Genomic DNA, 26,832 nt, shown 5'->3' with positions numbered 1-26,832 from the left:
ACCGAATCCGCCTGGTCTCCGAAGAGACGACAGCTGTCAAAGGGAATGTACATGAGTGAGGACTGGACATCTACAGATAAGCCAGTAGTCTTCAACCAAGCGTGGCGTCACAAGGCCACTGTCAACAAAACTGCTCTACCTAGTGAATCAGTGGTGTCTAGTCCACAGAGAATGGTGAAATTAGCTGCATCCTACCCATTGGCAACATTCTGGTAGAGTACGGCGTGGGCCTCCTCCAGGACCGTTGGCAGCACCTGCGCCACCATATCCCACAGGGCGTGGGAATATCACCCAAAAGGCACACGCTGTTCACAGGACACAGTGCCAGACTAACAGAAGAAACCATCTTTTTCCTCAAATTGGCCAGCCCGTTGGATTCACTGTCTGAGGGTATTGTAGGGAATGCGCTTGGATTTACATGGGACGTTGAGGCTTTTACCACCAAGCTCTATGGAGTAGGGTGTTGGGTGAGGAAGTTGGGGTCCCCTGGAGCGGGGCTGTGGCAGCAGGTAGTTGTCCTATTCACAGGAGCCCCTTTGTTGGTTTTGGACCAGGCCCCAAGTAGGACATCTTTGAGTGCTTCCTTGAATGGAAGTAGTGGACACTCATGGTTGCAGAGCCTCTGTAAAGACATTCCTCTTGACTAACACTGAGGGTAAACTAAGGTCAAGGACCTCAGTTGTCCTCCACACCACTATAGTGAGGACGCTCCCTCCTCCACAGCCATGGAATGGGGAGAAAGCATGCCAGCACCTGAAGAAGTGTCCAGTCCAATGGCTTTACCCAGATCCTCACACCAGTCAATATTTCCTTCTTCATAATACTGGTATTCCTCAGGGTCCAGTGACCCTCCCAGTCGTCCCCGAGTCCTAGCCCCAAAAAATAGTGATCAGGCTCCAGCTCCTTATCCGAATTGGGAGATGAGGATGGCGCCGCTGGGGGGCGGCGGTGGTGCTGGGAGTGTTGGCCTCGGGACTGGCGCTGGGAAAGGTCGGGATGGTATGAACGCCCCCGGTCCGGATACAGCTGATGATTCATGGGGCCCGACTGGCTCCAGGTCACCAGTGTGAATCCAAAAGGGGCCCATTCTAAACCCACAGGGCTCGAAGGTGTGCCAGCGGGAACAGGTTGCCCAGATATGAGGTACATGACCTCATAAACGTTTTTGAGTTGTGCGGTGTCTCTCTGGCTCCCGGTAACTCGGGGAGGCATGAAGCTGGCCCAGATGCTGGTTCAACCACGGAGCCAGGCCTCAAGTGGCGACACTCCCATGCCGGCCGTCGGCCGAGGTGAAGTCGAAGCATGGAGTAGGAAGCTGAACTCTATTGCATTACCCCCCACTTTATGCCTGGTATCTGGTACACCTGTGACTGACAGTGTACTGGTTCTCTGTGTTCCATGCCAGCAAAACACTGCATGTGGTTTAGTTAAGATACCCCTACAGCAGGCCTAACAGCCCAAAAGCAGGGTGCACAATACCCGTGTGTGGGCATATCTGCCTGAGTGGATGTGTCCCGGTGATATCTAAATTCACCCTTAGATATTACAAGTGCACAGGGAAGCCATAACGTGTACTTGGGCTGGACACTTGTGATTACGAGTTTACCCCAGCTACATGATGGCTTCAGTGTACCCAAGATGTTTGGTACTAATCTTGATAAACACACACTGATGCCAGTGGTGGATTTATCAGACAGTACATTCAGAGGGCAGCTCAGAGGTGCCTCCTAAAAGCCTACCGACTACAAGTGTGTTGACTGACCAGTCTCGAAGAACCAGCCGCAATAGACAGGTTTCTGACCTCCTGAGGTGAGAGCCTTCTCTCTCGGAGGCCAGGAACAAAACCTGCTCTGGGCGGAGGTGTTCACACCTCCTCCACACAGGATGTGCATTCCAGGACGGGAAGCTTCAAAGGCCCTGCCGCCTTTGCTATGCAAACACAAGGAGACGATGGACGGAGCGCTGAAACCTTGCTCACTTTGCCATAGGATTCAATCAGCCTGGTTGATGAGGGTTGAAACCCCGAAACCGGTTCCAGGATGCTTGTTTCCAGTCAAGGGAAGACCTGGCTTGGCAGTTCAGGCTGGACTGTTCCCATGAGGCACAGGGTCAGCCTGATTTGCATATGGCCATGTCTGAACTGGGGTGGTGGAGTGAGCTAAAGAATGGTGATGGATTAAACCCAGATCAGTTGACTGGGAGTGAGTGTTTGATTTGCTCAAACGCTCCATCCATCATCCCCTTTGGTATCGCTTTGTTCGCCCTAAGTTGGCAGGGTATGCCCAGACGTGGGTCCCTTGCTCACTCTTCCACTGGATTCAGGATAGCCTGGCTGATGAGGATTATGAATCCGAAACCGGTCCCAGGATGCTTGTTTCCGGTCCAGGGAAGACATGGCTTGGCAGTTCGGCTGGACTGTTCCCATGAGGCAAGTGTCAGACTGATTTGCATATGGCCATGTCTGAACTGGGGTGGTGGAGTGAGTTAAAGAATGATGATGAATTAAACGCATATCAGTTGACTGGGGGTGAGTGTTTGATTTGCTCAAACGCTCCGTCCATCATTCCCTTTGGTATCGCTTTAGCAGTGCAGCAGGAGTTGGGCCCAGGGACTGGCCTATCCACTGAGCAGCCAACCGCCGCTGCACATGGTCTTTTGCCACGTGTAGTGGGAATTACTATTAAGCATGAGCACAAAATCCGTTCCGCTCGTGGATTTTGCGGATTTTCGGTAAATTCGCAATCCGCGAACTCCCGCGAATTTACCAAAAATCCGCAAATCCGCAAGCGGCGGATCCGGGGGGCAAAAGTTCAAGCCTTCAAGCTTGAAGTTGTTGTAACTATTTTAGGATGGCGCCGGCAAGCTGCCAGCGCCATCCTAAAATAGTTACTAAGTTAGCTTCAACAGGAAGCACTAATAGATAAAATAAAGCAGGTGCTCGAGCACCTGCTTTATTTTATCTATTAGTGCTTCCTGATGAAGCTAATTTAGTAACTATTTTAGGATGGCGCTGGCAGCTTGCCGGCGCCATCCTAAAATAGTTACAGGATGATGGACAGCTCACTCAAGGGACCCCTGCGCACATCGGTGCGATTGCATCGTAACACACACATGGTCGCTGGAACTAGTTGAAGCTCAATTCAGTGACGCATTCATCAGCCCAAAAACAATCGTGAGCGTTGAGGAGGCTGGGCAGGTGTGCTTCCTTCTCAAATCTACCGTCGAAAATCAGCTGTGATGCTGGATAGAGGCCTTTGCATCCTTGACTTTCACGAGCGCAATCCCCGTGCTGTTCCTGTGACCAGGAGCTTCTTTCTCTTCATCTGCTGCTCTGATCTTTATTTGACCTTTTATACACACAAGAGGCATGTGAACTCGCATGGAAGCCCGGGATCGGACTACCCGTAAGCCAGTCGTTGATAACCAACAGGAATTATGCCAGATAATACAGGTACAAATTGGTCATGCCCAAGCTGCCGTCATAAGGTGCACTCTGACAGGTCGCAAACCCGAAGCATGGCCATGAATTATGGCATAAAATGTGACCGCCACTGAATCCATTTCCCTAAACTAATGTTAGGAAATCCTTTGTGGGAAATTTTGCAAGAGGTAAAGGAATCATGTCAGTATCATCATCTTATATAATGCTATCCTCCCCATGACATTTAACAGGAGCATTTGCCATTTCTTAAGGTCCTCTTTGACCTTGCGGGTGAAGGGTGTGACATTGAGGGACCACGTCGGCACTGGATTCAGCGCCGCCCAAATGCCTAGGTAGCAAAAACCGATGGGCGACCAGGGATAGTGGTCTACCAGTCTACACAGCCCGTGCAGGAGCCACCTGGATCAGCACTGACTTGGCAGGATTGAAGGTTTGTCCTGAGGCCTCCACAAAGAGTCGAAGGGCTGCAGGCATTGAAGGCCTCTCCTAGCCAGAACTGGGAGCTAAAGGAGAACGTTGTCCAGATACAATGCAATGCGGTCTTCGTGCCCTGTATGCACATTCCATCCCCTTTTTGTGAGTCGCATCTCATAAGCCGTGCTAGAGGTTTGATGGCTAAACAGGAGTGGGGACAGGGGACGACCCTGCTGGGTTGTTTATTGGAAACTGTTCCCTTAATTTGAAAACAAGCAGTCAGATTGAAGTACAAAACGCTGACAAGGAGACAAGGCCATGGAATCTGGGTCCGAACCCCACCCGCTCTAGTACCCGGGCCAGGTAACCCAAACATTGGTGTTGAGCACTTTTTCAAAGTCTATTAGGAGTAGCACAAGTTGCGGTGACAGGAGATGACAATGAGCTGGTGCCACATGGAGGCATCTAAAGCAATGCCTCATACTCCTAGCCGGCATAAAGTTGCATTAGTCTGGGTGAATTAAGGAGAAGAGAACTGGGCACGGGCATGAAGTCAAGATGGTCGAGAACATCTTACCTTCTGCATTAATAAAGCATATGGGACAATAAGTAGCACAGGAGACCGATGGGGGAGCATCTTTGGTATAACTACAATTGTGGCTTGATCAAGGTCTTGAGGGAAGGAGTCGGCTTGTGTCGCTTCCTTACAGTGGTTTAATAAATGGGGAGTGATAATATCCCTATATTTGACATAGAATTCTATAGGGTAGCCGTCGGGCCAGGTGTTTTACCAGATGTCATCACAGAGATGGCCTCGCCGCTCTACTCAGCTGTAATTGGTTCTTCCAGTTCCCATTGCTCGGTAATAGAAAGTTGTGGAAGTCGCATCTAGTCAATAAGAGGGGGTGCTATTTCGAGCACCAAGCGCGGGTTGCCTCATAAAGCAATGAGCAGTAATCTGCGACAGTTTGGCACAATGGGAATGCCCTTCGTCCTCAATTATCTTAGGCATGACCCCTACTGGCCAGGGGCCAGGATGCCATCCAATATAGTTATTTCCTGTTTTTGACACCCCATCTGTAGACCCGAGCCATGGAGGCACACCAGATCGGTTTTGCTACTTCAAGGGAGAGGAGACTGATCCTCTCATGGATCAGTAATAGGTGTCTGGTGATGACGCTGTGTGTGGCTGAGGAAAGCTGTGTTTCAAGGCGAAGGTCGCAGGCTTCTTGTTGTGTGACACGTTGGTGCCATGCTTTTTCTGCCTTTCTGTCCTCTTAGCGTATCCTCTGATGGTAACTCTGCACACCGCCCAAGGGGGACCTGCTGACTGCACCGACCCGGGGTTGGAAGAATTGCATGATTTCTTGTCCTACTAACCAGGGGTTGTTGAAATTTTAATTGTGAATGTACGCTTTGTAATCTCTAATTTGTATGTTTTACAATTGAGTTCTGTCTGTCCTTCATTTTTGTGCTGGTCACAAAAGTATATAGTATTTTAATTGTTTCAATTGTTTTTTAACATTTTTTCCAGTGTAATTATAAATTGTCTTTTTATTGTCTCAATAAATTGTTATGTAACTTCATTTTTGATCAATTTCTTTAGTCAATGTGTTTATATTTGATTGTGGTTATAGCTAATTCCAAGCTTCTTCTGTACACGACCCAAGGGAATTATTTTGTTTGATTTAGGTTTAACACCCCAATTCCCTTGTTTACTTCAAGGGGTTCCTCTCTCTTTTCATAACTACTTCACAGGTATACATCTCTTCTGGAAGTTGAGAAGCATTAAGTTGCCACATAGGGCGCCTGGCTGTTCACGAATTGCCGACGTGAAGAAGAATCAGGGCATGGTCTGAAATCCGACGTGGGAGAATCTGTAAGGGAGGCACAGAGAAAACATCTGGGGCTGGCATAAGGAGCATGTCTATGCGGGCATGTGTATGATGGGCAGCAGATGTGTGCGTGTACTGTCACTGTCTGTGGTGCCGGAGTTCCCCTACGTCACAGAGGCTCAGGGCAGTGACCCATTTGTGTCCTGGGCCGGTTACAGTGAATGTCAGAAGGCAAGCTGGTGGAGTCCACGGAAGGGTCAAGGGACATGTTAAAGTCATCCCCTATGAGAGTAAAACCTGGGGGAAGTTGTGCTACTACATCAAAGATAGTATTCAGGAAGGACTCTAAGGCAGTGAGAGGGGTGTAAAAGCACAGAAGGTTCAGCAGATAGCCTTCTACCAGGCCTGCAAAGTTAATATACAGGCTCTGAGGATCAGACCAGGTCTGGGCCATCACCATGGAGAAAGCGCGGCGCAAGAGAATCACCACCCATTGGGATCCCCTGGCAAACCTGTCATGATAAACTCTATTGTAACCCTGACAAGCAAGAATTGGGCACCTAGTGTCCATCAGGTGGATCGCTTGCAGCATCAAGATGGAAGGCAGGGAACAGTGGGTGTAGCGCAACACTGCACAATGCTAGACCCGTCCAGGAGACCATTAACATTCCAAGACATAACACTGTAAGAAGTCAATGTGAGACAGGAGGCGTCAGTGTGCACAGGCATGAAAGGTCACGAGGCTGCATGTTGACAGGTTAATTCTATGTATATATTGTAAGTTAATTTCCCAAATATTGATGATCCTTGATGAAAAGTTGAAATATCTTAAAAAACCAAAACAAATCTGATTAAATGAGGGAGCTTTTATGCGCAGCCATTGTAGGATTTAGAGACCATGACCGGATCCACAGATCCGGGCAATCGGATTAGCTGACCACGACTGAAATGTTTTGTTACGAAAGCTATAAAATGGACTGAAGAACATTCATGGATCATCTGTTGAGGAAATAGACAAAATGGCAAAATAATTGTTCATCATGGTATCAGCATATCTGATCAAAACAGCAGAAAACAAAAAATAATGTAATAGGGAAGAAATAGTAGGCCAGGGGACCAATCCTAAACCCGAGAAAGGATGCATAGGGGAAAGGAGGGTGTTAAGAAAACCAAGAGCGTACTTTTTGTTTAAAAAAAGGGGGAGGTTATGGTATGTTTTAATCAATTTCCCAAGCCACTGGACGCCTATACACCAACATTTCCCTACCCCTGTAATTAACATTACCAGGGGTACCAGCAACTGCAAGGGCAGGGAAAATCTGGCCTATTACTAAGTGGTACCTTAGGGCCCATTAGGGAATGTGGAACTGCTGGGCAACCACCTCCCCATGTAATTCCTCATTTTGGTCTGCAGAAGAAAACTCCAGCTGAAAGTAAACAGCTCATAATTCCTATGGGGGATGGAAATTGCGGTTACCAGCCACATCTGAATTTAGTGGCCATTCGCAGTGAGGGCTTCTAGGGTTTACTGTTGCCCTTTCAGAATTTTGGGAAATATGTGGTTGAAAACAAATCTGCACTACAAATGGATAGAACAGCTCTGACCTTTGTATATGTGTGCCTTTTGATACAGAGAAAAAGGCAGTAAATATATATTTAAACTTTTTAATAACCTAAGATTCTGAGTGGCTTGATATATGTTATTTCTAGAGCCACACAAACAATATCTGAGGACCTACCTGATTGGATGTGAGAGTCTGGTTTTCTGCCTTCTAATATTTATCGATACAAAGTTTTGTAACACAACCCCAGATCAACATTGCAGAAAAAATAAATCAGGGGCACTGTGGAGCAAATCCATACACGTACGTCTCAATGGAGAACAAAGCAAACTTCAGAGGGCAGGAAGAATTCCGAATTGCCTCAAGAAAAGCCTCTTTAAATGTGATGTGTTGGGATCTGAATTACATTTAACTCTGGTGCTCTGTCATACTGGAGTAGAGTATTTGCGGTGGGTTCTGCAGATGCAGCATAATATTATCTGTACACTTCAATTCCTATTATAACAGTGAAAACCAATGTGCTGTTGAGTATACATAAATCCCCAAAACAAAAAATATATTAAACGACAAAACAAAATCACAGAAAAAAACATATTGTTTAATCCATATTGAAAAAAAGCCCAAATAGCTAAACAAGGTTAACCTCACTAATCAACTCATTACACATCCACTGTGAAATTTCTTCAACTTGGCGAAATCCCTAAATGAATGGTGTAGTTAAATATAACCAACCAATAGCAGTGCTCTTTTTAGATTTGAATGAATGTACAATGCCCCTTAACGTATTTTTTTTGAGAATCTGTCAATAAAGGTATTTGTTCAATTTAAGAATTTGCAGTGGAGATCATAGCAGTGTTAGGGAACAAGAAGACAACATGAATGAAGGCAGAGGTCAAATTGTAAATCGTGAACTGGGATTACTCTGCCCTTTTGGAAATTTGAGGGACCAGGGACTCCGAAAGTCCTAAAAGGCTGGAAGGTGATTGGGGCGGGGTGTAGGCGGTCAGTGCAGTCATTCTCTGGTTGGTGGGGAGGTACACCAGAGCACTGATTAACATGTTGTACCATACACCACAAATGCATTCCAATTAAAGCGGTTTTAGTTTAGTGCTTCCGTCCACCTGATCTTCAATTGTCCTCACATCATTTATTTTTCATTTTACTTCCAGGGCTTCTAAAGCAGATTGATGCAGGTGGAGACCAGTTTCTCTCTGGTGCTAACATGAATGATGACATTTTTTGCCTGCCGGACCGAGCAACTGTGTCAGTCAAAGATGGGTCGGCCCTTCCATGGTCCCATATTGAAGGGAAGCTGAAGTACTATAGCTGCGGCCCTTTGGGATGCTGGGGAGTGAACTCTGCTGATGACATCTATTACAGATTTTCCGTAACATCAAGTTCTTGCAGTGGCTCCAGGTGGCAGCAGGTGGAAGGCAAGCTCTCTATGATTGAAGTGGGCAGCGACGGCTCTGTGTTCGGTGTGAACAGTGAGGGGGATGCATATCGCAGGTACTTCATGAAACCATTAACGATGATAGGTTTTTGTGATAGTTGTTTGCCTCACAAAGCTCTCACTTCAAGTGTTACTCTTATGAGATTATGGCTTTCAAAGCTAAAACTTCAGTGCAGTGCTGCAGGACTTTTCATATTTGATTTGTGTTTTAGTATAATTAGAGAAGTAATTTAGCTTGGGTATACATTGCTAATCAGGGCCAAATTTTTCTGGAGGACAGTTTTAAAAATGGCGGATGTGCTTCAGTGATGATGTAATATTTCAGGAACCATGAGACCTATATACTTCATGCCACAATAAGATCACAGGGAACCGTAAGATCAGCAGGAACCATTTTAAGAAACCTCCTAAAAGATTTAGATTTTGAACCTAATGACAAATTTTGTGATGCCTCAAAGCCCCGCAAATCATGGGAGTCACCAAGAACGCCCGATGTTGTCTCCACATTTTTTTTACATTATTCTTTATTATCAGCAAAGCAAAACTGTTACAAATGAAAGTTCTTGAGTTCGGTATAGAAGCCAACAACACTGATGATGGCTTTGAAGATAGAAGCGAAGAAGTGGAAGACAATCCCATGAACAGACAGGTTTATGCTGTGTAAATGTACTGTCTTTTCCAAAGCATTTTTTATAAATTATATCACTTCAAAAAGAAAACTCTTCTACACATGACTGCCCACGCAATCTATGACAAATGCAAAAGTAGAGAGATAATCACTTTAAATGAATAGGATTGGTGTACTAACATGTTATGATGACATATTACAGAGCAGGAACTTGTTAGAAGATATGCTGCAAAGTCTTGTGAATCCAACAGTACACCACATCCGAGTGACATTTCCAGGAAAGGATTTCCAATTGTTGCTCTTGATAATTTTGATTTTGAAGACAGTTCTTCCTTGTCTGGAACATCCAGCACACATGATACTGCCATGGTGCTTTTTCAAGATTGTACCAATGAATTAGACGCTGGAAAACAAACTGTGTCAGCTGTAGGACGTACCAAATGAAGCTGCAAACTTATTACCCAACTGCCTTGTCAACTTCTGTAAAATCACTACAAGCCATCAGCACATCCCAGTGTACCAGAAAGCTTCAAACTGGCTTAGGACATGGAACTTCTTCTACCTGACGCTGTGGTCCGCAAAGCTGGTTTAACTGAATTTATCATATCACTTATTCAGTGCGGACTGAAGGATGAAGAAACGCCAGTTCCTCTGTAGGCTGGAAATGTTTCTCTGATTTCCCAGAACACTGTCCCAATGAAGAAGGTTGAGTTTTTACCAGTAATACCATCTCCATTCACAAAATGTGCATGCTCAGTTTGAAGACCAGCCTAGTCTGCCAATTTTCTGTGATGAAGGTGTTTTCCGTATTGTAGCTCACATTTTGTGTGAGCAATCCAGTAGAATGTGATGATCTTTATCCATTGATGGGTGTTTTCCACATGACATAAGTTGCATTGTGGTGTGCAGGAAGGTATCTCAGTGGATGTGGCATAGACAATGCACTTATTGAGACTGACATCTTTGGAAGCAAAACTGTCCAGTTAGTATTGAGTGGAAATCATTATGTTTGCTTGTTACAAAGTATGCTCATCATTTCTGAGGCTATAGAAACATTGTGTTGTAATGCTTTCTGGAACAAGAATGACAAATTAGGTTTTGCATATCTTATTTCAGAAGTGAACAAGGAACAGAGATCGCTAAATTCAAAAGACATAATGCAAAGCCAGGCAATCTTCCATACACTTAGTTAAAAATCGGAAAACCTGAAAACCAAGTTCGTACAGTTTGTCAATGATTTTGAAGAAAAATCAGAACTTTGCCAATACTAGAAAAAATGTTTTATACATGATAGCTCTAGTGAAAAACTTGGTACATGCTGATCAGGAAGTTGATTGGGAGCTGCCCATGAAGACTCTGGCGTCACTGAGTATTGTGTTTTGCAAATTCGATTGCATACGCTCCCTGAGATATTGGTCCTAGTATTTGGAAAGAGTGGAGAAGCTAGAGGTGGAAAAACTATACTTCGACAGAAAATTCATCCAAAGTCGTTTTGTGGTGAAAGGCAGAGGGGAAGGTTCAATGCTGTGGTTCCTCGTATGAAACTGGAACAGACGATTCAGAGATTACAGAAAAGCTCCAAGGGAATTGGTGGTCAGACACGTAAAAGTGAATATGTTGCTCAAGGACAGCTAGTTTACCATGAAGTCACTTCTATTTGCTATGTTTTCAGATAGATGACAAATTCAAAATTAATGGATCATCGTGAAACTGTTCCTTACCATGAACATGTGGGAAATATAGTGGAACATTTTAATAAACATGTAGACAGCCTTCTTCAGTTCATGCAGCAGCAAGGAATCCACTTGGAAATGACTGAGCCTTTGCAACTGACTACTCAACTTTGTGACCAAACAATGTGGATAACGATATAAAGATGCATCTACTAGAAGTCCTTGAACATGGATCGAAACTATACGCAGAACTGAAGAAGGAGAAATTTGTATTGAAAGAGAAAAAGCTGTTTGACATATTCACTAAAGCAAAACTTCCACGCTTTAATTGCCATAGTGAGGGTTTCGTCCAACCAGCCACTACAAAACAGGTTACCAAAAAAAAACACTTTCGCAAGCACTTAAAGAAATGGATCAAGCAAAAAAAGAGGTGAAAACTGCTGAAACTTCAGTGAACACTGAACTTCCAATGATTGCAAGTGGAATTATTGTCAATGAGGAGTTGGTGCCTGCAGATATATCTTCAAATGGTACAGGCAATATTGTTCAAGAACTTAACAGCAAATTGGGAGAAGCTTCCCTTCATGTTTTGCCACACGTTAGTGGGTTGTTCGAAATGGTTCCAATCGAGTCATTGTACTGTCAAATGACACTGATGTTATTAGTGTGCCACCTAAATGTGTTGCAATGTTCATAAATCAAGGAATGCCAGAGTTTTGGATACGTTATGGAACAGGTGAGAAAATACACTTAATCCTGCATCATATTCTATACAAGAAACTTGACCCAGAGATGCATAGTGTTCTTATCAAGGCACATATTTTTACGGGTGATGATACTATGAGCAAAATTGGAACAAGCTTGAAGCTTTAACTGCTAAACCTGTGAAGTTTCTAAAAGGATTTGCGGAGACAGAATAAGAATGTGACTTTAAAGACATTGAAAAATACCTTGTGTGTGTGTGGAAAACGAGTTCTGACTGTCACACATTTGACGATCTTTGGTACAGTGAGTTCAAGAGATCAGTCCAAATGAATGACCTTCCACAGACGTCATATTATGTGTGTGTATATACAATAAAAGAGTGTTTTACTTGATCAGAGGATATGTAAATGTTTTGGATCATGCATATGTAGAGAATGATCCATGTGAATTTGGTTGGGAATATATTGATGGGGTGCTAAAACATATGAAACTTCTAAAGCAGCTACCGACAGAACTTAAACGTACATGTACTTGCAAAACCTGTGCTACAAAATATGTCCCTGTAGATACGCTCTTCCCAAATGTTCAACATTCTGTCAATGTACCACAAGGAATTGGAAAAAAGTGAGCTGTGAAAATATGTCAAAAACAGGAGTGATACATTTTTTTTTTCATATTCAGATCATAAACATTGTTTGGTGTATACATAAAAGGATTAAAAACAATATTATTTATTTCATTTCTATATATATGTCTTCTTCCTCTATTATAACCACCATTTTGGAAAATGGCGAAATGGTCGCTCTGAGAAGTTATTTTCTGTCTCTATAAGACTACTTGACCCCCAAAAACATTTGACACCAAAATGAAGAATATAGGATTCATGGTTCCTGAAATATTACATCATCACTACAACACATCGTCTTTTTTTTAAATGTTGTCCAAAAAAATTCGGCCTAGATCAGCAGTGTCTACCCAAGAAAAATTATTTCTCTAATGATCCAAAAACTCAAATCAAAAATGAAAATGTCTTGACAACAATTTTTTTACAGAGGTTTTTCAGGGGGCCGGGATTATTGGGACTCGCTTCCGTGTTACATTCTGCAGCGCAATAGTGGTCTTAGTCCTCGTACAGACACTGCAGGAAAGGTAGCATGTGCTGGTCATTTAGTTCAGAAGTAGAGCATTATTTGGCAGGGCTGATTTGAGTACAATCCGCTCTTGATTCTTTTAGAGTAAATGCCCAATATGACATTGTATGCATCAGATCCTTGTTGACTACACGCTTATTCTTCTACTGGATATAATACGTTTTTGCACCATTAAATGATGTCCAATTCCCCTTGACAGTGCTTTCTAATTTTAAAAAATTTACATTACGACATTACTACTTAAAATCCTGTGGACAACATTCTTGACTTTCTAAACAATTTTGCGTTTTGGTATCACTAATTTCTTTCATACCAGGTTAGCATTTGTACTGCATTCCCTGCCATACATAGTTTTTAATTGCCCTCAGGTGCCACACTGTTACTTTGTAGATCCTTGTCACAAATATACCTCATGTGACCTTATGGCCGACTGGCTTTCTTTTTTTTGGGATGAATTTCCTACTGGTCTCCGACAGACACTTCAAGATTACTCTACAACTACCCTAAAATGGCTCACCTTCTATGGACTAGTGCCTCAAGTCTGCTCTGAGTAGTCATCACCTTATTAAATTTGACCCTATCAAATCAGACAATTGTTTTCCATCCTTATGATGACTTGCTTCACTCACATACAGTTGAAATGTTGTTAAAATCCCTAAAGCTGTAAAAAGACATTTTTTGATTTCCCACTGTAGAGCAACATTTCTATGATCTTTAATTTTAGACGAACACTTCACATATGGGACTGTACAAAGTCAACTTCCCTTTATTTTTCTTTCAAATGTGTGACCAATTATGTAGTTCACTTCTATCACTAGAACCATGTGTTAACTGTGTTCACTTATAAATCAATGTATTAATTTAGTTGTCCAGCTATTCTTTATAATTATAATATTTGGTCATGTTGTTTTCTTTCACGCATTTGTTATCCTTTTTATATATATTGTTTTACAGAAACACTTTTGTTATCAGACAAATGTTTTAAATTATGTATTGTAAGTTAAGCGTGTTTGCATATTGCTTGATTACCTCTGTCCATATTTGTCTACCTGTGGTTGTGTAACGCAATACAATATTGTAGCAGTACAAAAACGTCAGGGAAATATCACATCTCCTTAGACTTTCATGGCTACCAAATCCCTTCACTGAATTTTCTAGGGTCCTTGAGGACACTCTGCAGGGTTCAAGGGAATCAGGGTCCTGTACATATCTTTCTACAAATTTGTAAACCCTCACAAAAATTAAGGAGGATCCTCCTTTTGCAAGATTTTGTAGGAACATTTGGAGTCTTGAGATTTCTTGCGATCGCTCTGGAACTGTTAAAAATCACATTTCTTATTGTGGTTTCAGTGGTCCATCTTCTGCTATCAAAGGGCTGATAAAAGTGAAAAAATACATCATTGCAGGCACTGCCATAAGCCCCCTCCGACATACTGCCTCACCAGGGGTGTCAGGAAAATACACCTGTACATACTTGACAGTGACCAGCCTGATGACAGGCTGCATTACAAAGTATCATCAATTCAGTATTGTGGAATTTGTATAATGATGCCTCATGGGTCATTTACAAAAGCGTGGTCAATTAAATAAATTGCGTTAGCGGCCCAAAATGTAAAGTGAGATATTCTACAGCATATTGGACCCTTAGGCATTCCTTTTTAATGATATCAAAATGAACCTCTCAAAGTAAAAGCTTCTTGCTTAAAAAAAAAGCAGTACCTAGTGTTCCTCTATTTCTCTAACGGAGACAGCACTACTCTGAGACCTGTACTCTGAGACCTGCAAATTAAGCATCAATTTGGAAAATAGTTTTCTGTGAGCAGTCAGGACAGACCGAGACATGGTCTAAACATATCACAATTTTCACGCCTTGAAATACTGATCCGGCATCTTTCGTTCAACATTGTATACTGGGAGATGATTTTTGAAGAAAATTAGTGTGAAACATAGTATGAAAATACATTAGTTACCAACCTAGCCTTTGAAAGAGGGCCTTTCCGTTCTTTGTAGACAACAATGAAATCTGGAAAATGGTTTCCATCTTGTCCTCCTTAAATGGTGTTTTACAGGGGTGGTTTCAATCACACCTGTTGGAGTGTTAGCCATTAGGTTTGCCCCAATATCTGGATGACAATGTTTCCACAGAATAAGAATTGGTTACACTCTGAGAAAAAAATAATGATATTATAAAAATAGGCTGAGGCATAATCATTAAGGATTACCAGTATGAGGTTCATTAGATGCTGAAACTACCAAACGTATGACCATGGGGGTGTGCTGCTTTATTCCCTCTAGTGTTAAGGCGCTTTGCAAGTATCTCTTTGCATGATCTGAATGAGGTGAAATATAGAAAATGATCCAAGGATTTGAATCACTTTGTCCAAGCTAGGAATGTGAAAGGTTTCAGTTGGGGATACAGCAAAAAGTATAGCAAGACCTAACCAAGGCAGCAATAAACATTGACAGCAAATTCTTCTGGAGAAAAATAACCAAAATATTTCGAGATGGTGTAGGGGCCATGGAAAATAATATTAAAGCACAGACCTGGGTAGACCATTTGAAGACCATATACACTGCCGGTGACTGTACACCAGTGCTGCCTGACTGTAAGACTTGCCTGCTAATGGAGCAAGCGACTGTTCTCCGCCCAGAGGTGGAAAGAGCAACCCTAGACCAGAAAGCCAACAAAGCACCTGGCCCGGACTGTGTAGCAGTGGACATGTTTTTACCAGATCACAAGGCCTGGTCTGTAGCCCTGTCCACAATATTTAGCGCGATCCAAAGATCAGGCAAGTCCTGCGTTCCTGGCGAGCCGCCATTTTAGTCCCCTTTCATAAAAAAGGGAGTAAACTGTTACCTTGCAACTACAGACCAATCTCGCTTTTGGATGGCAATGGTAAAATCTATGTGTGAGTACTTTTGAAAAGATTGCAGGCTGGGCAGACAAAACACAGTCCTTATAGATGCCCATGCAGGGTTCCGCATGTGTATTAGTATCATTGATCAACCATTCGTGATCTGCTTCCAATACTGAAAGATGAATATGTATCCTCTCTGCTTAACTTTCATTGTTCTAAAATTGGCTTTTGATCTGGTCAATAGAGTCAAAGTATGGGGCACGCTCAGCAAGCAAGGACTTGAAAGAAACAGCTTGCAACCCATCAAAACACTTCATAAAGACAGGCATTCGCTATGGAACCCGAGATGAATGCTCTCCTTATTTTGATATCTGCTGAGAGGTACGCCAGAGATGCGTCCTTGCCGTGCTACTATTTTCGCTCTTCTTAAATGACTCAGAGGAATTCCTACTCAATGGGGGAACAGATGCACCAAAGCTGGGCAACAAAAAAATGTCACCCTCTTATTCGTGAACGATGCAGTAATTCTATCTTGCACGCAAAGTTGCATAGGAGGTTGGATAGCTTTGAGAGCAACTGTAGGCAAAAAGATCTTAGCATTAACATACAAAAGACAAAAGTAATGCCACTGGGGCTATCTCCATCATTGACAAAGTCTCCAAGAATTGCAGGCAAGGTACTCAAAATAGTCAAGGTCTACGATTACTTGGGGATCTCCTTCAACAACTAGTTCAAGTTGTCCTGGTGTGCCCACGTCAACAAAGCAGCTGCCACCATGCTAAAGTCTGCCAACGCAATTCTAAGGCTCAGGAAAAAAAAATATGCTGGCACTCATTGAGCGATGTGCTACAGTATAAAAACAGAACACAAATGGCTGCAGCAAGAAACGGTGACGAGCTTTGAAAGCTGGAAAACACATTTTTGAGATCATTATTGCACCTGAGCCCTGGCGCACCATTCTTCCCCCTGCACTTAGAAACAGGCATGGTACCCATCTCTGAGCTCATAGCCCTCAACCCGGTTCTGTACTGGCTGTGCCTAGATCACAACTGGCACAGAGAGTCTTTTTAAGAGCAGTCCTCAAAGTGTTCCCAGCAGGGAAATCCATCACAAACGTGGGCAGGTTTTGTGAAAAGCTGGCTCTGAAACCTTGGTCTCGAGCATCTGAGGTCTGAGCCAGTCAACATCAAAAGCACCACTAACGCTATAGTACAGGAGCACTTTTGAACATTTGCACACCAAACTTAAGACATGCTTTGGGAAAACACGCTTTTCTGTTTTATCCTGCAATTATTTGTACACACAGCATACTCTGGGTATTGAGCAATACCTCAACGACATTAGTCCAGCCCCACCTTATATTCAAAATTCCATTCAGGTACTCTACCCATTAAAATGTACAATGCAAAATTTTCAAAGGATGCACCATTACCGAACTCTGCGACTGCACAGGGAAAACAACCTTTACAATGTGGTTGTTACATCGTATTACCTTTACAACGCGGTCGTTATAACAACCCAGTTGTTACGGCGCGGTGCCTTTACATCGCAAGTCATTAGATCGACTTGCTCTAGATGACGCTCCAACCTAAGGAATAGTATGATTTACAATTCCAACACCTTCCCTACTGTTGCGCAGGGTGGAGTTGGAATAGTAAATTATACTATTCCTAAGGTAGGAGCGTCATCTAGAGCAAGTCGATCTAATGACTTGAATTGTAAAGGTATCGCGTTCTAACAACAGGGTCGTTGTAACAACCATGTTGTAATGTAACGCATTGTAAAAGCTGCATTTTAGAATGCTATATTCCTGCACAGTGGGCAGTCAGAAGTCCAAAACATGATTTATGCTATTTTGCACTAAAACCAAACACTTACGCATAAAGTGGCACATCCCACTGTTCAGTTTTTAATTACATCTTGCAAAGGCACACTAGCACTTTGTGCCAGATCAGATCTGCCAACTATCTACAATCCTGTGTCACGCTGTATTATGGGAGCATGGCTTATTGTAAGAACGGCAATGGAGAATCCCTCATTGCGTCAACCAGGCAACAGATGTCCCATCCAACACACTAGCACTTTGAGTCAAGTCAGCCTTGTCAACTATCTACAAACTTGTTTCCTGCTTCAACAAGGGAGTGTGGTTTATTTTAAGAAGGGCATAGAGACCTTTCATCACGGATATTAACTAACCGCAGTCCAACTCCACGTGGATGTCAACGAACCCTGATGCAGCTTATACAGCTAAAGTGTTTATCACTATTTTGTCACCCTTCAAACCTTCTTGGCACAAACATATCAATAGCAAAATAACACCTAAGCCTGCTGATCATGACTGTGCTAGTAGCACAATGGTCCTGAATATTAACTGCATATTTTACGTAGTTTTATTGTGAGTACAATAAGTTGTGAATGTTTTTTTCTTAAGTTGAGTCGATATGTTCTAAAGGAGCCTGTCAGGATCACACGAGTCATTTCAGCGCTCATAATTTTGCACTAAATCTAGTGCTTTATCAAGCAGTTTACACAAATCTTTTCACGACTTGGATTAGGATCTACAGTGTAGTTTTGTTATTAATAATGTATTGTTGCTGTTTTTAAAATTGTATGGTGAGGAGCCAAAACAATAAATTGAGTTAAGAGACAATGCTGGGTTCAATACAGAATACTTTAGAAACATCAGTTATGGGTATAATTCGATTGGGGAGTCCCAGGTGCTTATGAACAGTTCTATAATATCCTATTTATAATCATTATAAAATATTTTGTAGGGTTTGTTGTACTACCTTGCCCTTCACTTTGGGTATGACATGTGGATTGACACCATTATTTGCTTCTCTTAGGAGGTAATGTTGTAGTAAGTTGGCTTTCCCTCAAAAGGTTAAAGACAACATCACTGTTGCATTGAACCAACAATTCAGTTTTGGCACTTCATTATTTTCCAAAAGTGACACATGTGTGGACAAACATTGCTGTCTGAATATCATATCTTATATATTGTCTGCAGAAATATCGCCCATTGGAGTTAATAACAGAAACTGTAAACTCAATGTACATTATTTCGGTATTTATCACAAAAAGGAGGGACAGGAGCTTGGTAGGTCCAGCATGCAGGCCCCAGGTAGATATGGCAAGAACAGGGGTAGTCAGTTCCTTAGGAGGGCATGGAAGGGGAGGGGGAAGGGAAATAGAAGGTATGTGTTCCCAGTGTAGAAGGTGAACTGTAAATGGAATTGCTCCAATTAAGAGCAAGGGCCCTCACACACCCCAAGGAGTGTCATGCTTTATCATAGGGCAGCTCCTCATTGGGATGGTGCGCATTGCTCAATGGGCCCCACATGGCGCCTCTCTGAACGAGGTCTTATCTAGTTGCTGCCGTGATGCTAAAGAGTGATGTGGGCATGTGTAATGAGTAAAAGTGGGAAGAAAAAGGTGCCTATAAAAGTAGCTAGTGGTTCCAAAACCAATTCTATTCACTGGATTTCTCTGCTACAAATAAAAACAACCGACTGTCAAAGTCATAGCGGGCGAGGAAAATTATACCTGCTACAGCTCAAAGTAATATGTGTGGGGTGGAGATAGTCGACATGTTTCATGCCCTAAATCGTTAAATATGATCTATGGCATTTCTTCAGGACCGGGGGATCCTCATCTACTTTAGTAGGGACAGACAGAGCTGGGTGTACCAAACGGGAGGAGCTACATACCGGTTTTGGTAGGCGTCATCTGCCAGGGGACATGTCCCAAATATGCAGACCAATGGAGGAGGGGCAGTAGATAGGAAGAAAATCCTCGATCTAATTGCACCCCGCGGTGCAAAGATAATTGTGGCAAACTCACAGGGTGTGAGGTGCCATGTGCCCTCTCCTCTCCGACAATCGGGGGTCTCGTCCAATGTTTGTGGACAGACTACAGAGGAAAAATCATAAGGAAATGCTAGAAGTTGAGGCGCCGCACGGTGATTGTGTCCGTGCGTGCAGTCAAGTTAGGTTGTTCAGTGATTGTCGGACACGGCGCTGAGACTGGAAAATGTTAGAGGTTGGGTTGGGTGTGTTTGGGATACTGTCCACTCCAGTAGGGGTCAACAATCGAGGGTCATGTCCAACGTGGGTTGACAGACTGCCCGGGAAAAACCTCAGAAATTTCTCAAAGTATAGGCGCCGCATGCCGGTGATGCCCCTGCAAACAGTGTAGTTAGGAACTCCCTGGGGGGGTTGCTAGGGGGAGAGTGGTTAGTGAGGGGAGTTTGTTGCCCGCCTGGGAGATGGGCCGGAGGTGCCAAAAGGGGCACACAGCCTACAGAATGGGAATGCCATGGATGGTGGCGATTCCGCGTTGGGTGCGTTGCAGTTCAAGCACGCAGTAGGACAAGCGCGCAATAGCCCCTGTCAATGAATATAATGCCTGTAGGTGGCCACCTAGATTGTAAAGGAGGACAACAGGGTAAACATGATCTGCACTTATTCAGTGTGAGTCCCTCCACGGCATGGGACCTACCCACATCTGGACATCAGCAGGGATGCCAGGATCTGTGACGGGGCAGTCTTATCTGCATGCTCGCATGAAGCATAGAAAGACTAGCTCGTAAACAAGCTCACAGTGAGGGAGAGACCCAAAACGGGTGCCATATTGGAACGAATGGAATGAGTGGGGAGATAGGCGCCACCTTGTAGGGGTGTTCACAACAAAGGAACAGGCTCGCTGGTATGTGGAGGTGGCGATGCCAGAGGCAAAGCGACAAAAGGGGATATTCGGGGCGGGAAAAAAGCCAAGAGGTCATAGGTGGACCACAGGAAAGATAATAGACCCTTATGGCAATCGACACATGATCGGTCGTCATATGCTCAATGGAGCGGAGTGGAAAGTGAATCAAGTGAACAGTCCCATAATGGGGTAAAGACTATTGGGAGTATGGGGGCCCTGTGGCATAGGGAGGGAAACTGCCTGGGGCGCTTAGGGAGGAAAAATGGGCACTCAGGTATGGGAAGGACCTGTAAGCGACATCCATAAAAAGCAAATGATGAGAGTCTACTCGCTCCATTGTGGTGCAGGTTTAGGGTTGGCAGTGGTACTGCAGAACTGACCTGGAATGGAGCGTTTGTGATTCTCAGTACTGGAGAGAGAGACACATGTGAGTGGACAGAGGTTGTGGTGTGAGAGTGTTTCAGTATACCACCACACCCCAAGAGATATCATTATTAAGTTCTGTAAGGTGTGCGGTCAGTCGAAAAATCTATTGTTCTTTGGAGAAGAGAGTTTGTTGGGTAATGTTGGCATGGGATTCAAGGATTGTCCAATGTAGCTCATCTGGTGTATGACCCATCTCGGTGTAGTGAGTGAGCATTTTTGTCATAGTTCTGCCGCACCTGATGTTGCTACGGTATTCTGTAATCCTTACTTTTGCTGCCCTAGTTGTCATCCCGATATACAATTTCTGACATGGGCATGTGAGCATATACACACAGTTGGGAGTATAACAATTGGTTTGTGACTTTTAGATCCAGACGTCTGAAGGGCCCAGCTCGATTTGTTTGGAAGGTCGTGTAAGTGGGTATACACTGTATGAGCCACAAGGATTGTAGCCTGTGACTGGTGGGAGGCCCCAGAGCTATGGTTGCCTCGATCTGTTCCTACAAGGTGGTCTGGTGTGTACAACTATGTCTTTGATGTTGGTGGTGCATTTGAAGGTCAACCGTGGGGTGGCTGGGGACACATCGCCAGTATGTAGTAATGTAGTATAGACCAGTGCTTCTTTATGATATTTTTGATCTGGTTGAACTGAGGTGTGAAAGATGTGACGCAAGTGAGCACATGGGATGGCACCTATTTATGGGGTTCCAGGAAGCCCTCCCTGCTGTTGTTCCTCTATTGTAAGCACTCTGTACCACGGCTTGGGGATAGTGTCTAGCCACTAGATCGGTGCTGAGGGATTGGGCCTGTTGTTTGTAGTCGTCAATGGGGCTATAATTGCGAAGTAGTTGCAAAAATTGGCCAAACAGAAGGTTATCGCACAGGTGTTTAAGATGATGGCTTTCATACCTGAGTAAGCTGTAACTGTTGGTGGGCTTTTTGTATGTTTTAGTAGAGAGTTTGACTTCGTGTAGGGAGATCAAGAGATCCAGGAAGGGTAGCTCTGAGGCAAAAAGATTTCTGCTGACTCTAAGAAAACGGTCAAGGGTGTTCATTTATTCACAGAACTCTAGACAGGAGTTGTGTGTGCCTTACCACAAGATGAGAATTTCATCAAGAGATTGGTCTGATAGGGGTTGCCGTTGCTCTGGATATACTTCTTTTCAAAATCGGCCATATAGAGGCAGGCCAAGCTAGGAGCAAAGGTATGTGGAGGTGACGATGCCAGAGGCAAAGGGACAAAAGGGGCTATTAGGGACGGGAATAAAGCCAAGAGGTCATAGGTGGACCACAGGAAAGATATTAGACCCATATGGCAATCGACACATATAATTTTCCTCGCCAGCTACGACGTTGACAGTCAGTTGTTTTTATTTGTGGCAGAGGAATCCAGTGAATACAATTGGTTTTGGAACCTCTAGCTATTTTTACATGCACTTTTTACTTCCCACTTCTACTCATTACACATACGCCCACATCACTCTTTAGCTTCATGGTGACAACCAGAGAAGACCTCCGGCAAAGAGCCCCCTGTGGGGCCTCTTGGGCATTGCAGAAGCAGCCCAAAGAAGAGCTGCCCTATGATGAAGCATGACACCCCTTGGGGTGTGTAAGGGCCCTTGCTCCTAATTGGAGCGATTCCATTTACAGTTTCCCTTCTACACCAGGAACACCTACCTTCCATTTCCCTTCCCACTCTTCTTCCATGCCCTCCTCAGGAAATGCATACCTCCTGTCTTGCAATATTTCTGTATACAATTTTCTGATATACAACCATGAGAGTAACGTCTGTTTAGAAGGGATTATTAGACATCTTAGACCCCTTTTTCTAAGTGTTCAGGGGTGATGAGAGCCATCAGTCTGTTGTTTAAATATATTTGGCTTTTAGGTGTTGTTAATTATTGGGATACATATTGGGAATTCATAGACATTGCATATGGTGTGCAAGTTATGGTGCTGCCCTCCTCTCCCATGCAGGGACACTGTGCCTTTTTGGGACACTGCGCAGGTTTGTTGTCAAGATTGCCAGTTCTCATGGTGACAGGGTCCTGGCATAAAAAGTGACAACATAATGTGTATTGTATTCTACCACTTTATAGTGCTACATTTCCTTGATCATGCCACAAAGATCTCAATGAGTGTCAAACTGAGACCGCATGGGCCATGACTGTGACACACAGGACACCAGCCTCCATAATCCAAGGCAATTGGTCACCCTCAATCCTGCCTTTTGAAAGCAGATGCTAGAGGTTCCAACCGAATAAATTTCTACTTTCTGAAGGGTGCTTTTGATGTCTGACTGATTTTGGTTACCTTGCAAATGGTGACCATTTTACAACATTTCTGGACCACAGACATCTATACTAGACCAGAACAACTGTCTGTAATTGTCTCTTCCATGATTTCCTTCCCTAGATACAGGGGCGTCTCCTCCATTGGAGCGGAGGAGCATCGCCCCACTCACGAGCATCCCAAAGCCCTAGAGATAAAAAATAAAATGGTAATTGATTCCCATTTGTTTTTTATCATCCTGTCCTGGACCAAGCATCAGGCCGTGGCGGAGCGGGCTGAGTGATCAGGGAGAAGTGGTGGGTAGAGGGCTGCCTTTGCACTTGTTTAAAGTGCGCATGTGTCATTGGCTGGCAGTCTTGAGACGGCCAGTCACACATGCCCACTTTAAACTGCCCAACCGAGCTGTCTTAGGACAGTTAGGTTTAGAGTTAGTGCAGGCATCTAGTGCCCTCGGGAGCACCGAGAGAGGCCACTCATAAATCAAGGCACTGCTCACATGCTGGTGAACAGCACGTGAGCAGGCCTGGATTGGTCGAGGGAGTTTGCTGGGGCCTCCACTGCAGTCCCAGCAGACGAGATCGGAGTGAGGAGGACGTCAACGTCAGGATCTGGTAAGTGCTTTTCTTTCTTTTGTTTGCCTGCCCGTCCCAACCCTCAGTAGATGCCAGCAGCCACTGCCTAGATAACCCCCAGCTGATACCTGTGGTTTACTTTGAGCATCTGTGGTCTACACTGTTTAGTAACCTGTAATTGTTGCCGACATTCAGAGTCACCAATAAAGATTGGAACATTCTGTGAATTAATTCCATTTCTTCAAAATGAAGTCCAAGCTGTGTGATAACTTGGGACTTTCTCTCTTCTGCCTAAATCACTTTAGCAGCTGGTAGATTATTATGCTGGTTACCATTGCCAATATTTGTGAGATTAATTTGTAGACCTTTTTTTCTTTCTTGATTTTTTAATTTTGACATTTTGCTGCTCGAGGAAACACTTCAAGGTAGACATGGAATGTTCTCGCAAGACGTCTGAGGCTCTGCTAAGGAGTATAACTCATGGCTGGTCCTCCAGTGTGAAATGGTCCAATGCTTTTCACTCCACCAGCCCTCAAGGATCATGCTGATCATCATCCCTGCATCCACTCAATCTTCGCCCTAGTGCAGAGATGTTTGGGCTGATAATTTGATCACTCTGTATTTTACCACTGAGATTATAAGGATGTGTTTAAAAATGTGTTTATTATTCCCTTTATCTCAGAATGATTATACTGTAAAACCAATATTAGTTTTACTGAGAAAAATGTCACTTAGATTGTTTGCTGGCCCGATGTTCAAGCAGATTATTCCTCTCCATCCAGCCTTACTCCTGCTCTAGGACCTTCTTTCTATTGCCTGGGTACCCTTGCTCTTCATAGTCTTCTTAGTAATGTGTAGCAATGGGCAACTCTAATCATAGGTTTTCAAAACAGCAGCTACTTTCAGCCCTTCAATGTCATCTACAAGGAATCCTCCAACGTAGACAGTATGAGGAGAATGGCACACATGAGACGACATGGCTAGGTGCTTGGCACACATGGATAGAAAGGGTGAATCACTTTGGGCACAAGGAGAGACAATGAGCCCGATGCACAGGGGTTTACTCCTGGAAGTTCAGAAACACGCTTTATATATGCATAGACAATTGCTTGTTTATTTGTGATTCAGAGACAGGCAAACTGTCAGTACCTTTACTCACATGGCCACTATGAGGAGAGCGGGTTGCAGTGAGAGGTACCTTGCCCTGCCATGGACCCCGGTACGCAGCAGCACACACCGTCCACTGCATGTTAAGGGCACTGAGCCCATGCGCCTTCAGATGGTTCTGATCTCACAGTGCAAAGCATGAGAATGTTACTCGATGTGTCGCTTTCTTTCCTCTAGTAAAACCAGCAACTCCTTAAAAATCAGAATCTGTGGCAGCTGAAAACCCTTATAAAAATCCTCTCATCTTTCTTTTAGGAATGGGATAAGTGCAAGCACCCCGATTGGAACATCCTGGAGCCAGGTGCAGTACAAATGCTACAAGTTCAGACACCTGTCACACGACCTGGGCCTGCTGTGGCTCATCACCGACGACCAGAAGATCCTGAGATGCAAACTGTAAAGCAGAATTGCGCTCACAGCTCAGCCAGGGCAGATCAGTTTCAGACACAGAATGGATCACGCTCCTTCTTCTGATCGTTTCATCAATGTTGTACCCTCTACTATTGTGCAGTCACTTCTTTTCTATGCGTCACCCTCTGTCTCACTGTTTGCTGTTCGTTAGCCTCTCCAAAGCCTGTTTTTCACATAGAACTTCACTTTGTTTTACCCTCTCCTTTTTCCAGCTATTTCCTTTTGCCATAGACCCAGATTCACCAAAACGGCTGGGGTAATGCCTGTGACATCACACACACCATTTGACTACTGATAACATTACAGGATTCTACCCTTCTTGTACACTTAACCCCGCAATACTCTTGTATTTTCTGCTGAGGGGCTAGGTGAAAGACAAGTATTGGAAAGTACAGAACGCATACAGGGCTCATTTGAGTCTTTTCATTTCTTTACCTGCCGTTGCCTTAATAATCTTTTGAGATCGGAGGTTGCAGCAGCAATGGTTCCAAAGGGCAAGGGGCATTGGCAGCACACATTACCCGGCGTCCTCTAATAAGTGGACCTTTCCCGCCCTCTGATGTTCCTTTGTTTGGACTGGTCTTTCTCCATCCACACACCTTTTATGGTCTCACTCACTCTTTTCCTCTACTACCCTCTCTCTCTCTCTCACACATACTGGTTTTCTTCAGTTGGCTGTCTCACTCAGGGTCAGTTTTAAAAGCAGACAATAGTAGTTTATCTGCCAGAATCCCTGCCCACCCATCCAACGGTCTGACCACCCTGAGCAATGTTCCAGATGTGACATAAGATCTGCTGGCAGAGGCTTCTCTGGCTCCACCAAAGTATTTAGTCAACTCAGCAGCTAATATAGGGTGAGTTCCATAAATCTGGTGGAGAAAACCTGCCAGTAACAGTAATTAGGATGTCCATGGCCCACTACCACCCCCACATAAACTTGTTAGGTAGACCAGACCTGAGCGATGACCCATATATTGAGGATCAATTAAGGTGCCTGAACTTGGTGGAGGGAATTCTGCCAGCAGCGAATTGGCAAGGGAGGGGAAATCAATTGCAATCGGCAAAAGAAGATCTGCCCAATAAACTTTAAATCAGTCCATCTTTCACCCAAATCACTTGCTAAGATGTATTTTTCAGCCTCTCACGCACTTGAAAAAGTTCTGCCTTTCTCTATTTTCTCTCACCCCCCTACACCTGTGTTCAACATTCGATTTACATGAAAGGTTTCAGTTAATCTAGTCAATTAAAACCTTCATTTAAACATCTGTGTAATGTTTTTTGTCTTTTTAAGCACATAATACTCAATGGGCCCTCTCATCAGTGAAGCAACGCATTTGAATTGACCTTCAGTGAACCAAAGAGTTACCAAATGTTTCACTGTCTTAGATGTACATTCCAGCGTTTGAGACCCCCCTCACTCACTCTGAGAGCCAATTTCAGAATTGCAACCTGGTTGAGGCTTCCACTGTCCTTAACTACAAAGAAGAAGTTACTTACCTTCAGTAATGCTCTTTCTGGTAAAGACTTTTTGATCGC

At 43.9% G+C, this 26,832-nt stretch overlaps 1 protein-coding gene across 1 annotated transcript in view; it reads left to right on the top strand.

The window, feature by feature from the left end:
• LOC144755304 (fish-egg lectin-like) overlaps positions 1 to 26,561 on the top strand; it is a 135,448-nt gene extending 108,887 nt beyond the window's left edge. The window contains exons 3-4 of the mRNA XM_078644099.1: positions 8,423 to 8,762; positions 25,141 to 26,561. Of these exons, the coding sequence (XP_078500225.1) occupies positions 8,423 to 8,762; positions 25,141 to 25,285 (485 nt within the window). The 3' untranslated portion in view covers positions 25,286 to 26,561. The remainder of the gene's footprint in view (positions 1 to 8,422; positions 8,763 to 25,140) is intronic.
• The last annotated feature ends 271 nt before the right edge of the window (positions 26,562 to 26,832 follow it).

The sequence above is a fragment of the Lissotriton helveticus genome, chromosome 5_1, assembly GCF_964261635.1.
Source record: "Lissotriton helveticus chromosome 5_1, aLisHel1.1, whole genome shotgun sequence".
NCBI lineage: Eukaryota > Metazoa > Chordata > Amphibia > Caudata > Salamandridae > Lissotriton > Lissotriton helveticus.
The sequence above is the reverse complement of the archived record's forward strand: the minus strand, read 5'-3'. Positions and strand labels throughout refer to the sequence as shown.